General features: G+C 40.0%; 2 protein-coding genes across 5 annotated transcripts in view; both read right to left on the bottom strand.

Annotated features, from left to right (window-relative positions):
• LOC138983662 (uncharacterized) overlaps nucleotides 1-9,271 on the bottom strand; it is a 55,650-nt gene extending 46,379 nt beyond the window's left edge. Inside the window, exon 1 of one of the 4 annotated variants that reach the window (XM_070356973.1) lies at nucleotides 9,153-9,271. Coding sequence is in view for 1 of the 4 variants with exons in the window: in XM_070357001.1 (XP_070213102.1) it covers nucleotides 8,880-8,931 (52 nt within the window). In the remaining 3 variants the exon portion in view is untranslated. Of the gene's footprint in view, nucleotides 1-309; nucleotides 379-8,879; nucleotides 9,125-9,152 lie in introns of those variants that run through there. The other 3 variants (XM_070356945.1, XM_070357001.1, XM_070356963.1) reach the window with 3 other exon arrangements.
• Nucleotides 9,272-9,886: 615 nt separating this feature from the next.
• The window catches only part of LOC138983701 (uncharacterized), a 37,862-nt gene continuing 25,248 nt past the window's right edge, over nucleotides 9,887-22,500 (bottom strand). Inside the window, exons 15-19 of the mRNA XM_070357014.1 lie at nucleotides 22,396-22,486; nucleotides 18,346-18,480; nucleotides 17,354-17,470; nucleotides 11,042-11,221; nucleotides 9,887-10,433 (exon numbers count right to left, since the gene is read on the bottom strand). Of these exons, the coding sequence (XP_070213115.1) occupies nucleotides 10,330-10,433; nucleotides 11,042-11,221; nucleotides 17,354-17,470; nucleotides 18,346-18,480; nucleotides 22,396-22,486 (627 nt within the window). The 3' untranslated portion in view covers nucleotides 9,887-10,329. The remainder of the gene's footprint in view (nucleotides 10,434-11,041; nucleotides 11,222-17,353; nucleotides 17,471-18,345; nucleotides 18,481-22,395; nucleotides 22,487-22,500) is intronic.

Here is a 22,500-nt window from a genome sequence, read left to right as displayed (position 1 = left end):
AAGGCAAAAAAAAAAAAAGTCTGTTTACGGTAACCCGACCGACCCTATTTTTTTCGCGCGACCCTAGACTTTTTGTTGGCATTTGGGGGGGAAAAAAATAAATAAAAATTTTTTTTTTTGCAAAAGAACGTAAAAATATGGTTTTTTGGGAAGAAAAAAAAAATCCCGACCTACCGACCCTATTTTTTTGGCCTATGTTACCGTAAACAGACCTCTTTTTTTTTGGCCTAAAAATTCTTTACTTCCCATGGTGTGCACGACCATGTGCATACACACCAACACAGATCGCAATTCAGCAAATAAACTCACTCTGTAAAGAACGCAGCCAGGTTGTGGAATTTTAGTGTGCGTCCAAGTTAAAAGACGCTCCTATTCCCTGCAATAATAGAAAGTTTGAGTCTACAAAATGTTCCAAACGAAAAAGAAGATTCGTATGAGACCCCAATCAAGTACTGGAATGTTCCCCTTTATTTCAAAAAGTGTGCAATTGTTGCTTTTTTTTCTCACTCAAAATCGATTCAAGACAATCAAATCACTATGATTTTGCCAGTGAAATTATTTTGCGGCTTGGGCATTCACGAAAAATTACTTCATTTGAAAAAGGGTAATGTCCCGCTTACTAAATAGCGATGTGTCAGAAATTACCAGTTTCTGAACAAAAGTGTTGGAAAACAGATACAAACAAGTCGCGTAAGGCGAAAATACAATATTTAGTCAAGTAGCTGCCATTTTTCAGCAAGACCGTATACTCGTAGCATCGTCAGTCCACCGCTCATGGCAAAGGCAGTGAAATTGACAAGAAGAGCGGGGTAGTAGTTGCGCTAAGAAGGATAGCACGCTTTTCTGTACCTCTCTTTGTTTTAACTTTCTGAGCGTGTTTTTAATCCAAACATATCATATCTATATGTTTTTGGAATCAGGAACCGACAAGGAATAAGATGAAAGTGTTTTTAAATTGATTTGGACAATTTAATTTTGATAATAATTTTTATATATTTAATTTTCAGAGCTTGTTTTTAATCCGAATATAACATATTAATATGTTTTTGGAATCAGCAAATGATGGAGAATAAGATAAACGTAAATTTGGATCGTTTTATAAATTTTTATTTTTTTTTACAATTTTCAGATTTTTAATGACCAAAGTCATTAATTAATTTTTAAGCCACCAAGCTGAAATGCAATACCGAACCCCGGGCTTCGTCGAAGATTACTTGACCAAAATTTCAACCAATTTGGTTGAAAAATGAGGGCGTGACAGTGCCGCCTCAACTTTCAGGAAAAGCCGGATATGACGTCATCAAAGACATTTATCAAAAAAATGAAAAAAACGTATGGGGATATCAATCCCAGGAACTCTCATGTCAAATTTCATAAAGATCGGTCCAGTAGTTTGGTCTGAATCGCTCTACACGCACGCACGCACACACACACACACACACACATACACACACACATACACACACACATACACCACGACCCTCGTTTCGATTCCCCCTCGATGTTAAAATATTTAGTCAAAACTTGACTAAATATAAACAAGTCGCGTAAGGCGAAAATACAATATTTAGTCAAGTAGCTGTCAGCAAGACCGTATACTCGTAGCATCGTCAGTCCATCGCTCATGGCAAAGGCAGTGAAATTGACAAGAAGAGCGGGGTAGTAGTTGCGCTAAGAAGGATAGCACGCTTTTCTGTACCTCTCTTCGTTTTAACTTTCTGAGCGTGTTTTTAATCCAAACATATCATATCTATATGTTTTTGGAATCAGGAACCGACAAGGAATAAGATGAAAGTGTTTTTAAATTGATTTCGACAATTTAATTTTGATAATAATTTTTATATATTTAATTTTGAGAGCTTGTTTTTAATCCAAATATAACATATTTATATGTTTTTGGAATCAGCAAATGATGGAGAATAAGATAAACGTAAATTTGGATCGTTTTATAAAAGAAATATTTTTTTTACAATTTTCAGATTTTTAATGACCAAAGTCTTTAATTAATTTTTAAGCCACCAAGCTGAAATGCAATACCGAAGTCCGGGCTTCGTCGAAGATTACTTGACCAAAATTTCAACCAATTTGGTTGAAAAATGAGAGCGTGACAGTGCCGCCTCAACTTTCACGAAAAGCCGGATATGACGTCATCAAAGACATTTATCAAAAAAATGAAAAAAACGTTCGGGGATATCAATCCCAGGAACTCTCATGTCAAATTTCATAAAGATCGGTCCAGTAGTTTGGTCTGAATCGCTCTACACGCACGCACGCACGCACACACACACACACACACATACACACACACATACACACACACATACACCACGACCCTCGTTTCGATTCCCCCTCGATGTTAAAATATTTAGTCAAAATTTGACTAAATATAAAAACAAGTAACAAGGTACCTCAAATGATCAATACCTATGAAGACACTTTATTCCAGGGATCTGTTTTACTCTTGCAGAAGTTACAAAATTATCGGAGGTATGATCTATAAATGACAGTTTCCTGTTGAGCACAAAGAGAGGATATATGAAGAGAAGGGAGCAAATTGGACGTTTATACCACTATGGTTTCTGGGACATGTTGTTTCAGGGTATGGTTGTTTTGATTTGAATGTTAAACCGAGTAAGGAATTGAATTTGACAATGATTGGAAGCCCATTTTGGCAGAGGGTAGTGTGGACACATTTGAGTTACAAGCGTAGGATGGAACATGATAAGATTGATGTAAACAATTTTTATAAACAGATTTTGTGGAGTAATGATTTGATTCGGTATAAAGGGAAAATGTTGTTTTATTTGTATTGGAAAAATGCTGGGATTGAACGAGTAAGTGATTTGTTTATAGTGGAAGAAAAGAGATTGAAGTCAGCAGCAGAGGTATATATACAAATTGGAAAGAATAATGCAAATATTTTATTGGATTATTGGGCATTAATAAACGCATTACCCAAAGTATGGATTAATTGGATTGAAAATAAACATATTATTGTCCAGATGGATAAGCAATTGTTTGATGGTAGCCTGTATATGATAAAAATAAGCCAAATACGAAAAATGATAGAAAAGAAAAGTGTAGATACTGCTGTAGAAAAACCTTGTGTATATAATTTTTGGTTGAGGAAGTTTGGTGTACAAGTAGATAAGGAAATTTGGACACTTGCCCATGTTTCCAAAGAAGTGAGGTTAAGAGAATTGCAATGGAAAATCTTACATAACATATATCCAACAAATATTTTATTATGTAAAATGCAAGTCAGGGAGAATAACAGATGTTGTATTTGTTGGACGGAAGTTGATTTTGTTGAACATTTCTTTTATGAGTGCATACCGGTAAAGTTGTTTTGGACGAAGATAGAAAACTGGATAGAGGAAAAGGCTGGATTGAGGGTTAATTTTAAGATGCAGGATATAATATTTGGCTATCAAGACACAAGTTGTTGTAAAAAGATGAGAAATTTTGTAAATCACGTAATATTAATTGGGAAAATGTGTATTAGTATTTTTAGAAAGACAACTTGTCAGGAATCAGTGTTCGTAATTTTCGAGTTTCAAATATTAAGTAGAAAATTTGATTTGTAAATATAAGGAATATTTCCATTGTAAAGAGAAAATGTCCATGTCTCGTGAGTGTAATATACCTCTATGTTGGAGTTAAAAAAAGAAGAAAAAGACCAATGAAGAAGGATGCTCACCGCCTATTTACAAGAAAAAAAGACAGAAAAAAAGACAGAAAAAAAAAAAGGAAAGAAAAAAGAGAGAAGAAAACAAGGAAGGGTTGAAGCAGCCTGCATGCACTGAGGTCAAAAAAAAAAAAAAAAAAAAAAAAAGGATATATATCCTGTACTCATAAACTTGTCATACTACTAAGAACAAGAAAGGGCTTTACGTGTATTTTTCCCTAAACGAGCAGCCTGTGCGCTCGCTCTCTGTGCATGCGCAAAGCTGACGTTTTTCGCTGAATTTATTTCGTAAAAGCCACCAGTTGCTTTTTAAGAAATTATTTAATCCAATACTTTAACTTATAACAGCAAGCATTCAGGATGTTGGCTTTTGGTATGTGTCCAAATTGAGGGATAGTCTCATCCCATGTAAAATCATGGCCATATTTGAGAGTGTGAGAGGGATTGTGCCTTCAAGTACAACATAAGTTATGATCTATTAAAACACACTGCAGTGCTCGGGAAATGTTTAAGCACAACATACATGTAAGTGTTGTTAACACAGTTGATCTTTTCACGTGATGTTAACCCGATTGATATATCAAAACACACCGCAGTGCTCGGGAAATGTTTAAGCACAACATAAGTGTTGTTAACACAGTTGATATTTTTACGTGATTTTAACCCAATTTATATATCAAAACACACTGCAGTGCTCGGAAAATGTTTAGGCACAACATAAGTGTTGTTAACACAGTTGATATTTTTACGTGATTTTAACCCAATTTATATATCACAAGAGGCGAAGCCTTCAAGGCTCACGTAAGAAATCGACAAACAGTAACACAAACTCAATCACTCCGTCACACATACACACACACACACACACACACACACACACACACACACACACACACACACACAGTAAGCATAGGTGACACTGTGCAAGAAAGCGATACACTAGATCTAGATCTGAATGGCCGATTTCGAAGAAAAAAATAGTCTCGGCCCGCTCAAAATAACAATGACCGAGACTTTCAGTAATTCCTTCGCGTGACTCTAACCCTCTTACGTCATAATGTGACGTCTTCAAATGTTGTGACGTCTTCAAATGTTAAAGTTTCTACCACAGACATACATACATACGCACGCACGCACGCACGCACGCACGCACGCACAGACAGACAAAAGTTAGCATCGCATAGGCTACACTTACGTGAGCCAAAAACACACTGCAGTGCTCGGGAAATGTTTAAGCACAACATAAGTGTTGTTAACACAGTTGGTATGTTTACGTGGCTTTAACCCAATTAATATATCAAAACACACTGGAGTGCTCGGAAAAGTTTTAAGCACAACAGACGTGATGTTAACCGAATTGATATATTAAAACACACTGCAGTGCTCGAAAAAGTATTAAGCACAACGTGAGTGATGTTAACATAGTTGATCTATTAAAACACACTGCAGTGCTCGGGAAAGTTTAACATAAGTGTTGTTAACACAGTTGATATTTTTACGTGATTTTAACCCAATTTATATAGCAAAACACACTGCAGTGCTCGGGAAATGTTTAAGCACAACATAAGTGTTGTTAACACAGTTGATATTTTTACGTGGTTTTAACCCAATTAATATATCAAAACACACTGGAGTGCTCGGAAAAGTTTTAAGCACAACAGACGTGATGTTAACCGAATTGATATATTAAAACACACTGCAGTGCTCGGAAAAGTTATAAGCACAACATAAGTGATGTTAACATAGTTGATCTATTAAAACACACTGCAGTGCTCGGGAAAGTTTAACATAAGTGTTGTTAACACAGTTGATATTTTTACGTGATTTTAACCCAATTTATATATCAAAACACACTGCAGTGCTCGGGAAATTTTTAAGCACAACATAAGTGTTGTTAACACAGTTGGTATGTTTACGTGGCTTTAACCCAATTAATATATCAAAACACACTGGAGTGCTCGAAAAAGTTTTAAGCACAACAGACGTGATGTTAACCGAATTGATATATTAAAACACACTGCAGTGCTCGGAAAAGTTATAAGCACAACATAAGTGATGTTAACACAGTTGATCTATTATAACACACTGCAGTGCTCGGAAGAGTTTTAAGCATAACATAAACTCGGAACAAGTTCGTATTCTCATTGTTACTCGTTGTATGAAAACAATTATTCTGGTGCCAGAGTAAGAGGTGTTTACTAAAAACGAAAGGAAAATACTACACTTTCCAGCCTCACACATTATTTCAACGTTGATCATCGCTTTCTCTTTAAAAATACTACATAACACGAATGCATTCATGTAAAATTCAATGGATGGTCATGTATCATATCCATTCTTTCAAATGGGACGAACAGGGTTTGTTTTCAAAAAGGAAGCATTACGCTATGATTTCAACGCAAATTTCCCAAAGCCACCAGCGGTTGCAGAACATCAATTCCTCACACACAGGTGGACTTAAATTGTCATCGACATCTGTGCATTCAATAATATTTGAAGTGGGGTTTTCAGCGTTTTGAGATAATGAAGTGCGCGTGTGCAAGTGTATTTTGAGTTATTACATTGATTGGGTAATCATACCGCTCTTCACTGGTTTAGTTCATATCTACAGGGCCGTAGTCAGTATGTGTCTGTCAATAATCTCTCATCTCCTCCATCTCCTCTCTGTTTCGGCGTTCCCCAGGGATCAGTTCTAGGCCCAGTTTTATTTGTACTATACACCACTCCTCTCTCTGCCGTCATCAAGCAACACGCAGTCAATCACTACCTCTTTGCAGACGACACACAACTCCAACAAGCATGCAAGCCTACAGAAATCCAAGCGGTGACGCACACTCTCCAAAACTGCACTTCAGATATTAAATCATGGATGACAAACAATATGCTCAAGTTAAATGATGACAAGACTGAATTTCTTCTTTTCTCTGGAGCTTCCTGTTCGACCACTTCCCTTCCAGCCTCCATCACAGTAGGTTCTAGTGACATTTCTCTCTCTGATAGTGCTAGGAATCTTGGGTTCATCATGGACTCCCACCTCTCAATGAAACAACACATCAAAAAAGTCTGTCAGACATGTTACTTTGAGATCAGAAGAATAGGTTCCATAAGAAAATTTCTCACTGTTGATGCCACTAAAACTCTCGTTACATCCTGCATTCTGTCCAGATTAGATTACTGCAACTCCCTTCTCATAGGCTGCCCTGACTCCACTCTCCAACCCTTGCAAAAAGTACAACACTCTGCTGCACGTCTCATTTTCAGAGCACAGCATCGACAACCCTGCACTCCTCTCATGAAAGAACTTCACTGGCTTCCTGTATCTGAACGTATTAGGTATAAAGCTGCCTGCTTCTGCTACAATATCATCTCTGAATCGGCACCTGCCTATCTTTCTGAACTGGTCTCTCTCTACACTCCCTCTCGCACCCTTCGTTCTTCTGATGATGCTCGACTTCTCTGTCAAGGTCGCTTTAAACGCAAGGCTCATGGCTTCCGCACGTTTTCGTATTATGGACCTCAGTTATGGAATTCACTCCCCTTTCAATTACGTCACTCTCCATCCATTTCATCTTTTAAGTCCAATTTGAAAACTCACTTGTTCCAACAACACTACGGATAGTTCCTTAGTATAGAGTCTGGGGATGTGAGATGTGCATGATGTGTTGTTTGAATCTGACAGTGATTGTATGATTTTTGTATACATGTATTGTTGTCCCGCGCTTTGAACTTTTGATAAGGCGCTTTATAAATGCCCGTTATTATTATTATTATTATTATTATTATATAATTGGAAAAAGATTTTCTTTACAAAGTCCCTTCAAATGGATAGATAGACAGAGGTCTGAATTAGAGAGAGAGAGAGAGAGTGTGTGTGTGTGTGCGTGTGTGTGTGTGTGTGTGTGTGTGTGCGTGCGTGTGTGTTTGACAACCAAGAGAGAGAGAGAGAGAGAACTTTGAACTTTGAACTTTATTTATTTATCGAGGGTAACAGAATAAGCAAAATATACATGCTTTTTTTCGTCCGGCCCTCGCCCATTGAGGGTAACTCGATTAATAACAAGAAGAAATAGAAATTAAGTTAATTACAATACAATGTATATAATTAACATGTCAAACAGTTAAAAAGACATTCAAAATGCATTATGAATATCAAGCAATGATGTATTATTATCACATAATTATTTACTTGTTTCCAAGAGAAACAGCATATACATTTCTTTGAAGGAGAGAGAGGGAGAGAGAGAGAGAGAGAGAGAGAGACTGACTGACTGACTATTAGGGTTTAACGTCCTCTTAGACCAGCTGGTCTATATTGGGACAGGTATTGGTAATACGCTGAAGATATGGTGTGATACTTTGATTCGAACAAGCCCGCTGTGGTTGTCTTCTTCGACACACCAGCATTGGGTTTGTCTCGTCAAAGTATCGAAATACGATCATGATAATCAGAGACGAGAGATGATGCATGCGTGTCTTCGTGTTTTCCAAGCCCTGAGACTTTCGCTGTGAACGTGGGATCTTTTTCGTGCGCATGTGTGCACACGGGGGTGTTCGGACACCGAGAGTCTGCACAAAGTTGACTCCGAGAAATAAATCTCTCGCCGAACGTGGGGATCGAACCCACGCTGATAGCGACCAACTGGCTACAAAGCCAGCGCGCTACCAACTGAGCTACGTCCCCGCCCTGAAAGAGAGAGAGAATGAGAGAGGGAGAGGGGGGCAGAGACAGGCGTAATGTTATGACGTCACTGACAAGTGTATTTTTATTGCCAATGAGTAAGAGCCCTACGTATTACTTTGCTGGGGGGAAGAATCATGGTGGAATAAACCACGCCATCCCTCCATGCTACCGTTGTCTGCTCTATTTTTATCAGTATGTTTGTATTTGTGAATTTGTGAACATACCATTCTTACACTGAAAATGTACCCAAAATTAAAGTAAGTGTTCAAGTGTACGTGTTATGTGTGTGTTTGTGTGTGTGTGTGTGCGTGTGTGTGGGTGTGTGCTCCCCTCAACTCCTTAAAAAGATCAAAGAAGAACAACAAGAACAAAAAAACAACATCGAACAAACTACAACAAAACCACAAAACAATACCCCCAGCGATAACCCCCCCCCCGGCCAAATAAAAAAAATAAAAAATTTCACATAAAACACCGTAATCGTAACAAGACAGAAAAAAAAATACTTGCCTTTTATGACATGATTCTTTTTCATTCCACAGCTTAAAAAGTTACAAAACATCCACGGCACATTCACAAACTGCGTATTTTTCACAGAAAAACGACAATTCAGAACTGTTGCAGCTAGAAGTCAAGACCTCAGAGAATGTTAACGCTCGAACATCTTGCTTTCGTGGGTTGATCCATAATCTCAGCGGAGAATTTAATGGTGGTTTTACTTATCGTGAGCGGACAAACTGCGCATTGCGGGTTCTGTGTTTTTATCATTAACGGGATACGCACCATGGGGTGTACTGGCTCTGCATTTCTCGTCATCGCTGTTGAACACGGAAGAGAATAACAACTTTGTGGAGAGGAATCCCAAGGAGAAACTCTTAGAGAAGAGTAACTCTTATGAAGGTGAAAGAGAGAAGGAGAGAGAGAGCCAGGCAGAAAGAAGGAGAGAGAGAGAGAGAGAGAGACAGTGAGAGAAAGTCAGGAAGAGGGAGGGAGGGAGAGAGGGGTGAGGGAGAGAGAGATAGGATGAGAGAGAGAGACTGAGAGAGAGGGGAGAGAGACGGGTGAGGGAGAGACAGACACAGACAGAAAAGAGGAGAGAGAGTGAGGGAGAGTCAGAGAGAGACAGAGTGAGAGAAAGGGAGAGAAAGCAGGATGGAGAGAAAAGAAAAAGAAAAGAAGAGAGAGGGGGGGGGGGGGGAGAGACAGACAGACAGGCTCACAGAAAGGAGGCGTTCGGTTTCCTCGAGTGTGTGTTAGGTATGTTTGAATCCGTCGTTTGAAAAATTGTGTGCGTGTTTCCGCCGATGAGCTCAGCCAGGGGTTTCTTCTTTCTACAGAAATCTAGTTGCTCTCTTTATTCCGTTTGTCTGCCTCTCTCAGTCTCACTCACACGCGCAGACGCGGAAAAAAACAGATGCACAGAATCAGACCCAGACCCAAACACACACACACACACACACACACACACACACACACACACACACACACACACACACACACACACACACACACACAAATAAGGATGCAGGCTGAAACCGCAACTTTATTATCGGCCATAACGTAAACTAATCCCTTAAATCATCTGCTGCAACGTGTATGTTTTACACCTCTAGTACAGTTGAACGCGTCCTCATTCGGCAGAGCATAATATAAAAATTGCGTCAACAAGCACAAACCAAACACATGTAACATTTTGCTGCGAAGGCACGAGTTTCTGAATTGTCACAAAACAGAACAATAAACTATCGATTCTTTGTTCAATACTTTGAGTTTTGTCGGCTGAATTCAGTGCGGGTAATGCACATCGTAAATGACCCCTGTGACAGATACTGTTAATCCGAAAAGTGTGATAAACAAATTTCTTTGTCAGCATATAAAGTTTGAATCAAATGGACAAGAAGGACTTCAACTTTTTAAGGTGATGGCACACGTGCGGAGAGGTTCACATCGTCTTGAGACTCTAATTAATTCTGCAGCATGTGGCCACGGCTTTAGCTCCTCGGGCGTCCGACCCGCCCAGTGATGCCCCCATAAATGCCCGGCAGTTATCCTCGCCGTTTTTCCCTGCAATCACAAAAATTAGAATATTGTAGGTTGTCAGTCTGGCATCCTCTGAAAAAGACGATTAGTAACCATCCATGAGACGAGGCAAACATATACGAGTGTATTTTGTATGTGGATAAATCAATCAGAAGACTCACTAGCGAACTCACAGACAGACAGAGAGACTGACAGACAGACAGACAGACAGACAGACAGACATATAGACAGACAGACAGACAGACAGACAGACACACAGACAGACAGCCAGACAGACAGACGGACATACATACAGATAGAAAGACAGACAGACAGACAAACACACATACGGGCATACAAACAGACAGACAAACAGACAGACAAACAGACATACAGACAGGAACACATACATGCACACACAAACACTCTCTCTCTCTCCCGTGTGCCTTGAAGTCCTTCGTTTGAATCCTCTCTGACCCTTCCCGACTCCGTCTCTCTCTCTCTCACCTTCTTCCTTTATTGTCTTTTGATTCTCTGAAGTCCTTCGTTTGACTCTTCTCTGACCCTTACCAATTCCTTCTCCTCCCCCTCCGCCCCCTCCCCTGTCATACCCCCCCCCCCCCCCTTCTCCTCATCCTTTCGTTCAGACTGACAGATGATCTTGGCACCGCCAGCGTTGGACTGTTCAGCGAAGACGTTGCATCCAGTGAGGGCCCAGCCGGGGTCGCAGGCCACCATACGATGTTTGCCTTTGATGGGCGGCGTCTCCCCGGAGTACTTTACCACACACTCCAGTCCCGGGGCGCTGCAACACGCTGCCCACACTTCGGAACCTGCAACACACACACACACACACCCATACGTGTCTGAGGGGGGATACATCTCTTTCTCTTCTTCAGCTAGAAACCTCGGCTTCACCATCTCCTCAGACATGACACTCAACAAGCACATCTCCAACATCTGTAGGTCCGCATACTTTGAACTCCGCAAGATCGCAACCATCCGCCATACTCTGTCCGTTCAAACTACAAACACTCTAGTCTGCTCTCTTGTTCTTTCTAAACTTGACTACTGTAACTCTCTTCTCTCTGGCTGTCCACTCTACCTCCTGCACAAACTACAGAAAGTTCAAAATTCTGCAGCACGCCTGATCCTCAAAGCACGAAAATATGATCATGTCACACCACTTCGCCGCACACTCCACTGGTTACCCATCCAAGCCCGCATTGAATACAAACTGTCCACTCTCTGCTTTCACTTCTTCTCTGCCTCGTCTCCTGCTTATTTCTCTGAACTTCTCACTGTATACACTCCTGCAAGACAACTCCGCTCCTCTTCTGATAGCCGCACCCTAGTCATCCCACACACAAAATCAAAAGCATATGGACAACGCACTTTTGCATTTTGCGCATCTACTCAATGGAACTCTCTCCCCTCTCACATTCGCCACTCTCAGTCAGTACAGTCATTCAAGCGAGCACTCAAAACTCACCTCTTCCAGAAACACAACTCCTAAAGTCGCAACATTTTGCCATCCTCTTCTGTAACGGTTCCATCTCTATTCAGCTTGTTATTTTTGTCTTTTGTTTTAAATTATTATAAATATATTTTTCACTGCAGTAGTCCTTTAACTTTAACCCTTAGCTGTAAGCTATTATGCACAAGTCATGTCGGTGCCACATAATGCTGACACACATGTTCCTGTGCATAGTTTATGGATAACGTGTAGTTGGGAAGTTAAGAGTAGAAATAATTAGTATTTAGTGTAGGAGGAGGGTTGGGGGTGGGTAGGGAGGGGGTGGGTATGGTTTACTTTGAGCAGGTCGGTTTCAGTTTTAATAAACAATTCTAGAGAATTGTGTATCCTATATTTGAGTCTTTCGTGTTTTAGACATTGATGCATTTAATAGTTTTAACGAGTTGCCTTTTGTTTTATCATTCTGGTGTTTATCTAGATGTGCTGTGTATCTTATAAGAAGTTCTTAAAAGTTCGAAGTTATTTTAGCATATAGGTTTTTTATGGTCTTAACAGTTAAACATGTATTACGTTATCATTAAGATTCATGCTTTGTTAGCACTAAGCAGTTGTTTTTAATCAGTCTGGTTTTCTCTTGTTTTCATCTTATGAACATTCTAAATGTTAGACTAACTTATTGTCTTGTACAGAATAACAACTGTGTGAATGGTGCTATACTGAATGAAAGAGTGTGACATGAAGTTCTTGTACATCATTGTAAAGAGTGTGAATGACGTTTTAGTTTAGATGTCAAGCGCTTAGAGCAAGCCTTTTTAACGAAAGTTTTTGATTTAGCGCTATATAAATGTTCTTATTATTATTATTATTATATCTGGACATTTGCCGCAAAGAAATATGTGTTATATCTGGACTTGTTTATTTCTAAAGCTACAGACACGGAGTGCGAGTGTAAACATGTGTTAGACTTTAAGAATACTTTTTGAGATTTAAAAAAAAAACCCACTCATTACTGAAAGTTACACACCCAAAAATAGAGATTCTGAAACACGTGTTATATCTGGACATCTGCCACCTAAAAGTGAGTGATAGCCGGACATATGACTGGAAAGCTGTAAATACTATCAACTTTATCAAAATGGCGTTACATATGCGTGGTAGTACAAAAAAGCTACCAGTGATTCCAAATTATTTATTTAGACAGGGACAAACCAAGGGGAACTTTAACGCCTCTCGGCGTATTTTTTTGAGACAAATGTCTCCGCAGCTGATAGTTGGTAGCCTTTATTGGATGTCGTTATTCAAATGCAATCCGTCAAAGACAGAAAGCTTAGAAAGGAATTACGTTGTTTTGTTTTCCTGCTTTGCCTGGCTCAGGTCGGGAAATTCAGGACCAAAATGACCCAAGGTGCAACTCATTCCTTTTGATGAGTTTCAAGTTTCTTATAAAAGTTTTCGCAGCTGTTGGTAGACTTTATTGGATGTCGTTATTCATATGTATCCGTCAGAGACAGAGAGCTTAACAAGTCGCGTAAGGCGAAAATACAACATTTAGTCAAGAAGCTGTCGAACTCACAGAATGAAACTGAACGCAACGCAACGCAGCAAGACCGTATACTCGTAGCATCGTCACTCCACCGCCCGTGGCAAAGGCAGTGCCAGTGGAATTGACAAGAAGAGCGGGGTATTCGTTGCGCTGAGAAGGATAGCACGCTTTTCTGTACCTCTCTTCGTTTTAACTTTCTGAGCGTGTTTTTAATCCAAACATATCATATCTATATGTTTTTGGAATCAGGAACCAACAAGGAATAAGATGAAAGTGTTTTTAAATTGATTTCGAAAAAAAAATTTGATAATAATTTTTATATATTAAATTTTCAGAGCTTGTTGTTAATCCAAATATAACATATTTATATGTTTATGGAATCAACAAATGATGGAAAATAAGATGAACGTAAATTTGGATCGTTTTATAAAAACAATATTTTTTTTACAATTTTCAGATTTTTAATGACCAAAGTCATTAATTAATTTTTAAGCCACCAAGCTGAAATGCAATACCGAAGTCCGGGCTTTGTCGAACATTACTTGACCAAAATTTCAACCAATTTGGTTGAAAAATGAGGGCGTGACAGTGCCGCCTCAACTTTCACGAAAAGCCGGATATGACGTCATCAAAGACATTTATCAAAAAAATGAAAAAAAACGTGTGAGGATATCATACCCAGGAACTCTCATGTCAAATTTCATAAAGATCGGTCCAGTAGTTTAGTCTGAATCGCTCTACACGCACGCACACACACACACACACACTCACATACACCACGACCCTCGTCTCGATTCCCCCCTCGATGTTAAAACATTTAGTCATAACTTGACTAAATGTAAAAAGGAATTACGTAATTGGTAGACTTTATTGGATGTCGTTATTCAAATTACAAACCGCCACAGACAGAAAGCTTAGAATGTTTTTGTTTTTGTGTTTTTTTTGCGCATGAAAAGACTTCAGGCCAGATTTTCTTTACAAAACCGGGGAGGTAGGGTAGGGGAAGGGTGTTTTTTTTTTTTTTGAGCATGAAAAGACTAGGTGTCTAAAGCAGAGTTCCACTATACTTTTTGGTTTGAAACGTTCACAAATGCTTTGGGTATTACCAAATGTAGGCAACTAGATGCTACAATGAATATATAAGCCTATATATATATCGCAATAATTGATCATTTATGTCAAAAAGTGGAGATTTGTGCGCATGTTCGATACAGACTAACACAGAACACCCAAACCCTAATGGGGAGCTGGGCCAATGTAAAAGCAATGTTTTGGCGTCAAAACATTTTTCAGATTGCTTCTAGATTTTTCTCAAAATTAATTAACTAGTTTAATCGATGTGCCAGCTCTGAGCAATAGCAAAATGGGCGGAGCTTAGGTTTGTTCCAGCTCTGACGCAATTCGCAAAACGGACAATATAAGGCCCGTATAGATGAAATATGTACTCCTGATGATAGAATAGCATATATTTAACACTTCCTATCAGTGAATGCATCAAAGTGGTGAAATCTTCATGTTATGCGGCAAAATCGAAATGTTCCAGCTCTGAGGTGTTTGATCTCCCTTTCCCCGTCGCGATATAACCTTCTTGTTGAAAACGACGTTAAACACCAAATAAAGAAAGAAAGAAAGAGCCGGGGGAATAACGAGCTGATCCCGAATATATGATAAATGCAGGGATGTCGTTAGGCGTCGGACATCGGACATATAACGATGAAAATCCCCAAATGTCCGATTCACATTGCCGCATGTCGGTCAGATGTCCTATCGTTTTAGCCTGAGCGTGGTCATTGTCCGATATGTACTCCATTCCTTCGGACAGCGCGATATTCGTTAATTTTCATTTCAAGATACAAATCTTCTAAAAGACCGAACGCTCGTGTTCAGCTGACACTGAGGTTGTCAGTGCCGCGTGCGGATCTTTTCTTTTGTCGGGAATTCCCGAACCGTTTTGCGGTATGCGCCGTTTGGGTATAACCGTCTCGGTGCAGAGCACTGATCTAAAAATAGTGGATTCTTTTTAGATCAGTGCATGCTACAGGAGTACGGGAGACAACTCCAACTGACTAAATTTGTAGTCTGCTTTTGTTTTCGATACGAGACGAAGCACTGAATTATGCCGCTGAAAAAAAACTAAAGCCTGCAAAAGATCAGCATTAGATCAAACCGATCATTTTGTTTGTCAACTTTTATCCAAATCATGCAGTATATTAATCAAAGTACGAGCTCTGAAGTTGTTCATGTTGGTTTCTTTTTTGTGGTTTCTTTGAAACTAAACAAATACAACATTATAGTATACGCACACTGTGTTGATGTATTTACTATATTATGTGTGTGTTCTACAGCGCGCGCGCGTGGGTGTCTGTGTGTGCGTGTGTGTGTGGGCGCATGACTTTGGAACAATTCCATGGAATGTGTTATAAGCTGTTTGGCGCAAATTCATAATGTCCTATTACACTTTCTGAAAGCAGTCAAATGTCCTATTGATGCTGAAGAACTCAGGACATTTGTCCTATAGGTATGAATTTGTAGCAACATCCCTGTAAATGTTATGACCTTATGTTTTAAAATAAAGTCTTGAGACAGGGGTTCCACTGTAGCATACACAGGCTAGGGTATGATTTAAAGGCAAAAGTGTTTAAAAAAAAAAGTACAGGTTACTTACATTTTTTGGTGTAAGTTAGACACGAAACCAGCACAACATAGTAGCAGAATGATAATACATGTATTTTGAAGGAATATGGAGCCTTGGAGGACAAAATAAACAACAAAAACCACTACTACCACAACATTTACTTTTTTTTTAATATCAAAGTTCTAAGAGAAGATTTTTTTTCTAAAAACTGAGCTTGATTTACAAAACCTGACTGATACAAAAGCATAAAATCCAATATATGTCAGCAAACATAAAAACAACAAAAATATTAGTTTTAATTTAAAATCTAGCTGTTCTAAATTCAAAATATAGTTAAAAAGCAACTTGCTCATGTCATAGTAATAAAACAACCTCATATTATGTTAAACTGCGAAAAAAAAGTGTGTGTGAACAGGAATTGTTACTCAGGTTGTATCCGGACAAACACAAAACACAAAAAGTAACACAATGTGTGTTATATCCCGACATTTTGCTAAATTGTGAAAATGTAGGCAAATTCAATTATTTATATGTATTACACATTATTTCAAGCCTCCATAATCATTTTGGAGTGATTTTGAAGACGTGTTTTATTTGGACGTCGAATTAGAATTATGAGTCCAAGTAAAGCGCTAAATTTCGCGCGGGAGTCGAGCTATCCCACCATAAACACATACACCCTCGCACGCACATGCAGGCACGCACGCACGCACACACACACACACACACACACACACACACACACACACACACACACACACACACACACACGCACACACAGAGGTAAAATCTAAAGGATACATGACGCAGCAAAGTTAAATGCAACTCGTTCTGAGCAACATATTTATCATATTTGATCTTTTATCGTCCCATACCCGGGAAATTCGGGATAGCTTCCTCCGAGAAGCAAACTAGCAGCAACAGGAGTCGCACAAACAAGACTTGTGCTTGTTTAAGTGTAATCAGCCAACAACTCTACCAATCGAGCTACCAAACCCACCACATTCCACGAGATGAACGGCCCTCTGTTGAGATGAGCAAAACTGACTGTTCCGAACCTGTACCCCTCCCCCTTCCTACACATACATAAATACACACACACACACACACACACTCACACACACACACACACACACACTCACACACACACACACGCACACACACACACACACAGTTGAATGCCTCACATACACGACACAGTAAAGTTGAATGCAACTGGGTGCGTGCAACGCATTGCGTAATGTAAAAAATCAGTAGCAGCCGGCGAAATATGATCCGGACCCGCAAAGCACACGTACACCATGACGCACCTGATCGTAGTTTGGGATCGAGGAGGACGGGGGCACCGCTCTGTGCCAGACAGCTGCTGCTGGTCAGGTTGGGGTAGGACCCGTCAGATTCCGGGTACTGGCTGTAGCTTGAACACCCTGCACACACACCACTCACACCTTAAAGCCACCCTCAGCCTCCCCAAAATCTGTTTTTGATCACTGAGCTCCCCGAGCTTTTACATACAGTGCAAACATACTTCCATTTGAACGCTTACCGCTCGGGAATACCTTCATTCATTTTTGATTTTCATTTTCATTACGTTATTGTCCCATCGCTGGGAAATTCGGGTCGCTTCCTTTCAGTGGAAAGCTAGAAGCAACAGAGTCGCGCTAACCAGGTTCTGTGCGTGTTTAGGTGTAATCAGCCACCTGCACTTATGGCAGAATGACCGAGGTCTTTTACGTGCCACAGTGGTGACACGGGGGTGGAAGATGGACACCGTCTCTGAGTCTGCACATAAAGTTGACCCGTGTCCTTTGCGAAGATTTCGCACAGTCTTTTTACCGAAAATTCAGTGTCAAAGCTTCGTGCAGCGAGCTTCGTGAAGTAGAATTCGACCAAATAATATCAGGCTTTACAGATACACTGCTGACAAGCACACAGCATAATCCTGAAGCATGCAACAATGATGTCTTCCCCTGGGCGAGGTGTGACTGTTTGAATCGCAGTAAGCCGTATTAATGTACAGTGGACTATTACATTTGGTGTCGACAGTAGATGAAAGACCAATACTTATTTCAAATTGCCGAAAGCGGCGTCTTATTTGGTCGAGTTGCAGGCAATTTGAGTGCATTGGCCCTCTGGTCAATTACTTCAAAAGGTACACATGTTGAGAATCAAAAGGCCACGCTCCTCATTCTGCCTGATGTAAGACACTCATCCAAAGGGTAACGTTAAATTGCAATCTAGATAGTTATAGCCACATGTGTAATATCACCTTATATTGCACTCTATATTGCACGTATCTTACCCACAGGAATCCGGTTCTCCTCCGCATTACACACGGCCTCGGCCTTGGCTCCATCAAAGGGGAAGGAAGGTCCCGCTGACATGTACTCGCACGACAGGCCCTCCACCTTGCAACACCTGGCGAATGGCTTCACACCTACATACAGGAAGAAGTAGGTTACATGTGTGTCAACATACTGTTTTATTTGCATGGTCCATTGCCATTCGTAATGTTTTTGGCCCGGTATTGCTGTCGTGAAGCCATAGCCTTGCTTTCAGTGAAAGCAGCCTGCTTTAAAAGCAACTTAAAGGAATTCCAACCAAGTGGTTGCTCTGTCCCTAGCTGGCAGGGTTACGAGGAATATTTTTTTTTAAATTTTCTTATTCTCTTTTTTATGTTTTGTATATGTTTTATACAGGTATAGGTTGTACATTACAGGACTTCTTTCTTTATTTGGTGTTTAACGTCGTTTTCAACCGTTCAAGGTTATATCGCGACGGGGAAAGTGGGGGGGGGATGGGATAGAGCCACTTGTTAATTGTTTCTTGTTCACAAAAGCACTAATAAAAAAATTGCTCCAGGGGTTTGCAACGTAGTACAATATATGACCTTACTGGGAGAATGCAAGTTTCCAGTACAAAGGACTTAACATTTCTTACATACTGCTTGACTAAAATCTTTACAAACATTGACTATATTCTACAGAACACAGACAAGGGAGCATAAAACATAACCCAAAAGAAAACACACGTTTTACAATTACAACACACAGGGGCGGGGGAGGGGGGTTGGTCATGGCTTGGTGGTCGCAGTATCGAAGAGTATGTACGATAAGAAAAGAAAACAGTTACAGTGGACATGAAGAAAATGTGGCTTCTTGCCACACAGACCCGATCATATTTGTCATATCAACATATATCTAAGGGTTATATCAAGAAATGCATAATACAAGCGCCAGTCTTTATAACATTTTTCCAACCCATTATTTCTAGCTGCGTTATTTTTTTTTTTACAAACAAATCTTTGCTTATTAATAGTTCTACTAAATGTCTGAAAATGAGGGATCTTTTCGTTCATTTTGGAAATATGGATGTTGTATTTGGCGCAAATTACTACCACATCAAAAATTTTATCAGTGACTACATTGCTCGCCACTCCAAACAGAACCAGTTTTTTTGGAAAGTTTTACCTTATCACAATGGGTGCAGTTCACCTTTAACCAATTTACAAATTCTATCCAAAAAGTCTGCTCTTTATCACACTCCCAAAACATAAGGGTTTCTTCATCTCTACTGCAAAATGTACACAATGACGTAACAACAATGTTTCGCAAAAATAGAAACCGCAAAATTCGGTACAATAGTCGATACTGGAACCATCTCAGACAAGTATCCTTTGTTGTGTTCACAACATGTCGAAAAAACCCGTTCTTATTTAACGAACAATTTACAGAATCAAAACATTTTTCAATACATTTTGGGTCAGCCATATTTTCAATCAAATGTTTGTAAATAAATTGTGTCTTACCTTGACAAATGCATTTCCACACACAATGGGCTCTGTCATAATAAAATGTTTATCGTAATCTAAACCTATTTTTTTCTGATATTTCTTAACAGCCTGAATACTATTTGATGGATGCGTGAACGCTGAATGCCTGGTTCTAGTGCATGCAGAAGTCCAATTTACTTTTGTTTTTCATGCTTACATTAATTTGAGTGCCGTGTCTCTGTTCGTGTTGTTGCCTTGTTATCTTCATGTAATTTATGCGTAAGTGTATATGACTGTGCATGAGTTGTTAATGCAAAAGAATATGTATAAGGGCGCCTTGAGTCGCCTTGTGGTGAGATATGTCACGTGCGCGTTATAAATTCTCGTAGAAAGAGCTTCAAGCAATTCCAAGTGTTAGCACCCTCAGTAGCAGGGTCACGATTAACATTGTTGAGTTTACGGCGAAAGCGATCGAATACTCAGTACAGAAATAAGACAAAGGTCACTTCGTTTTGTTCGTCTGAGACTGGCGGTGTAACAACTCGTTTGGTGGTACCAGTTCGTCCCCCAGGGTACTGTTCCCTTTGGGCAAGGACGGGTGTTACACCGGCAGTGTCAGACGAAAAAATGACGCCGTACCGTCTTTGTGTTGGTTCGGCACAGAGCATATTGGGTTCTTCTACACACAACCTCCATATCAAATACCTTGATAAATGCACAGGTCTCTAGTTTACCTGTCAATACCTGGCATGACTGCTGAACACATATAGGGTGATACAACAACAACAACAACAACAACAACAACAACAACATTTTACAGGGCTTTACCGTTAACTCATTTTTAAAGTTTTCTGGAAATCTTGGTCTCAACAAACTCAAAAGAAAATAAGCTATGCCACTTTCGAGACCAGTGGGGCATTCGACAGCTTTCACTTGAGATGTGGTTCTGACAAAGTTACGGAGCACGATCAGCATCTGGGAGATAGCACAGAACAAATTTGACAATCCAAATAGAAACCCCTACTGATCTGCAAGGGTAAACACAAGAATGACACAGGTATAGGTGAGTTGACATGCCAACCGCCCTTCACTGGGTATGATTGCTTTATTTAATGGGTCTAATTAGAGTCCTAATTAGAACTTGAAGGGAGGAGGGTGGGGGTGTGAGAGTGTAGCCACAACGAAAACGGTAGTTCTAACATTACCTCTTCCCATACTTGCTTTAAATTCACTAACAAAAATCAATAACTTCACCGGTGATGTGGGGTGTTTTTGGAGGTACACACAGAAAATACTTCTTGATATATTTCCGAATGGAACACTTGAACGGACGAAAACATTGGGCTTTGGTGCACAATATTGATGCACATGAACTGAACGTAAATGCAGTCCCTCCCGTCGCACAATATGTTTAAGCACATAAACCAACGGACATGAAGTTCGCATCGATGCACACTACATCATACATGGCGTATATTCAACACCTGACTACACGGAACAGCAGAAGCGCAATATGTTTATGCACATAAACCAACGGACATGAAGTTCGCATCGATGCACACCACATCATACATGGCGTATATTCAACACCTGACTACACGGAACAGCAGAAGCGCAATATGTTTATGCACATAAACCAACCCGGCGGACATGAAGTTCGCATCGATGCACACTACATCATACATCGCGTATCAACACCTGACTACACGAAACAGCAGAAGATCTCTTTGTGTTCAAAATTCATCTGAAGTTTTTGTAAACCTATTAGAACTAATAGATGACAGCTGAAAGAAATGTACATGTATCTGTCTGTCTGTCTGTCTCTCTATCTGTTTGTCTGTCTGTCTCTCTATCTGTTTGTTTCTATTTCTATCTCTCTATGTATATCGCTCTTTCTCTCCCCCACCCCTCTCACTCTTTCTTCCTCCATCTCTCTTTCTGACTTTCTATCTGGAAACATGCATCATTTTTGTGATTAGCTTTTGTATAAACAATATTTCAATATATCACACGTACAGGTGTTGACCAGAAGAGTGTAAAGGATAGCAATATTCCAACATTTGAGTTGAATCTCGTCTGTCCGTCCGTGTACTGGCCTCTCTGTTCTTCACCCTTTCTCTGTCTCTCGTATTATCCTCTCTGTCTCTCTGTTAATATCTACCTGTCTGTCTGTCTGCTCTGTCTTTCAGTCTCTCTCTCTCTTTCTCTCTGTCTGTCGCTGTCTCTCTGTCTCTCTATCTCTCACAGTCTCTCGCTAACATTCTCTCTATTTCTCTCTGTCTGTCTGTCTGTCTCTCTGTCTTTGTCTCTCTGTCTCATCTATCTCTATCTCTCTGTCTCTCATCCTCTGTCTGTCTGTCTGTCTGTCTGTCTGTCTGTATGTCTATCTGTCTGTTTGTCTCTGTGTCTGTCTGTCTGTCTGTCTGTCTGTCTGTCTGTCTGTCTGTCTCTCTGTCTCTCTGTCTCTGTCTCTGTCTCTGTCTCTGTCTCTGTCTCTCTCTCTCTCTCTCTCTCTCTCTCTCTCTCTCACACACACTCATACGGTAGTGTATCCGCCTCTAGGACATAAAAGTGACGTACCTCCATTGGAGTTGATGCCGTTGACCGCTTTGCAAGCATAGATTCCAGCTTCGTTAATGATCATCTCTCCTTTCCTTGTGTACTTCTTGCTCTGAAAAAGGGGTC

This window comes from Littorina saxatilis, linkage group LG1 (genome assembly GCF_037325665.1).
Source record: "Littorina saxatilis isolate snail1 linkage group LG1, US_GU_Lsax_2.0, whole genome shotgun sequence".
Classification (NCBI taxonomy): Eukaryota; Metazoa; Mollusca; class Gastropoda; order Littorinimorpha; family Littorinidae; genus Littorina; species Littorina saxatilis.
The sequence above is the reverse complement of the archived record's forward strand: the minus strand, read 5'-3'. Positions and strand labels throughout refer to the sequence as shown.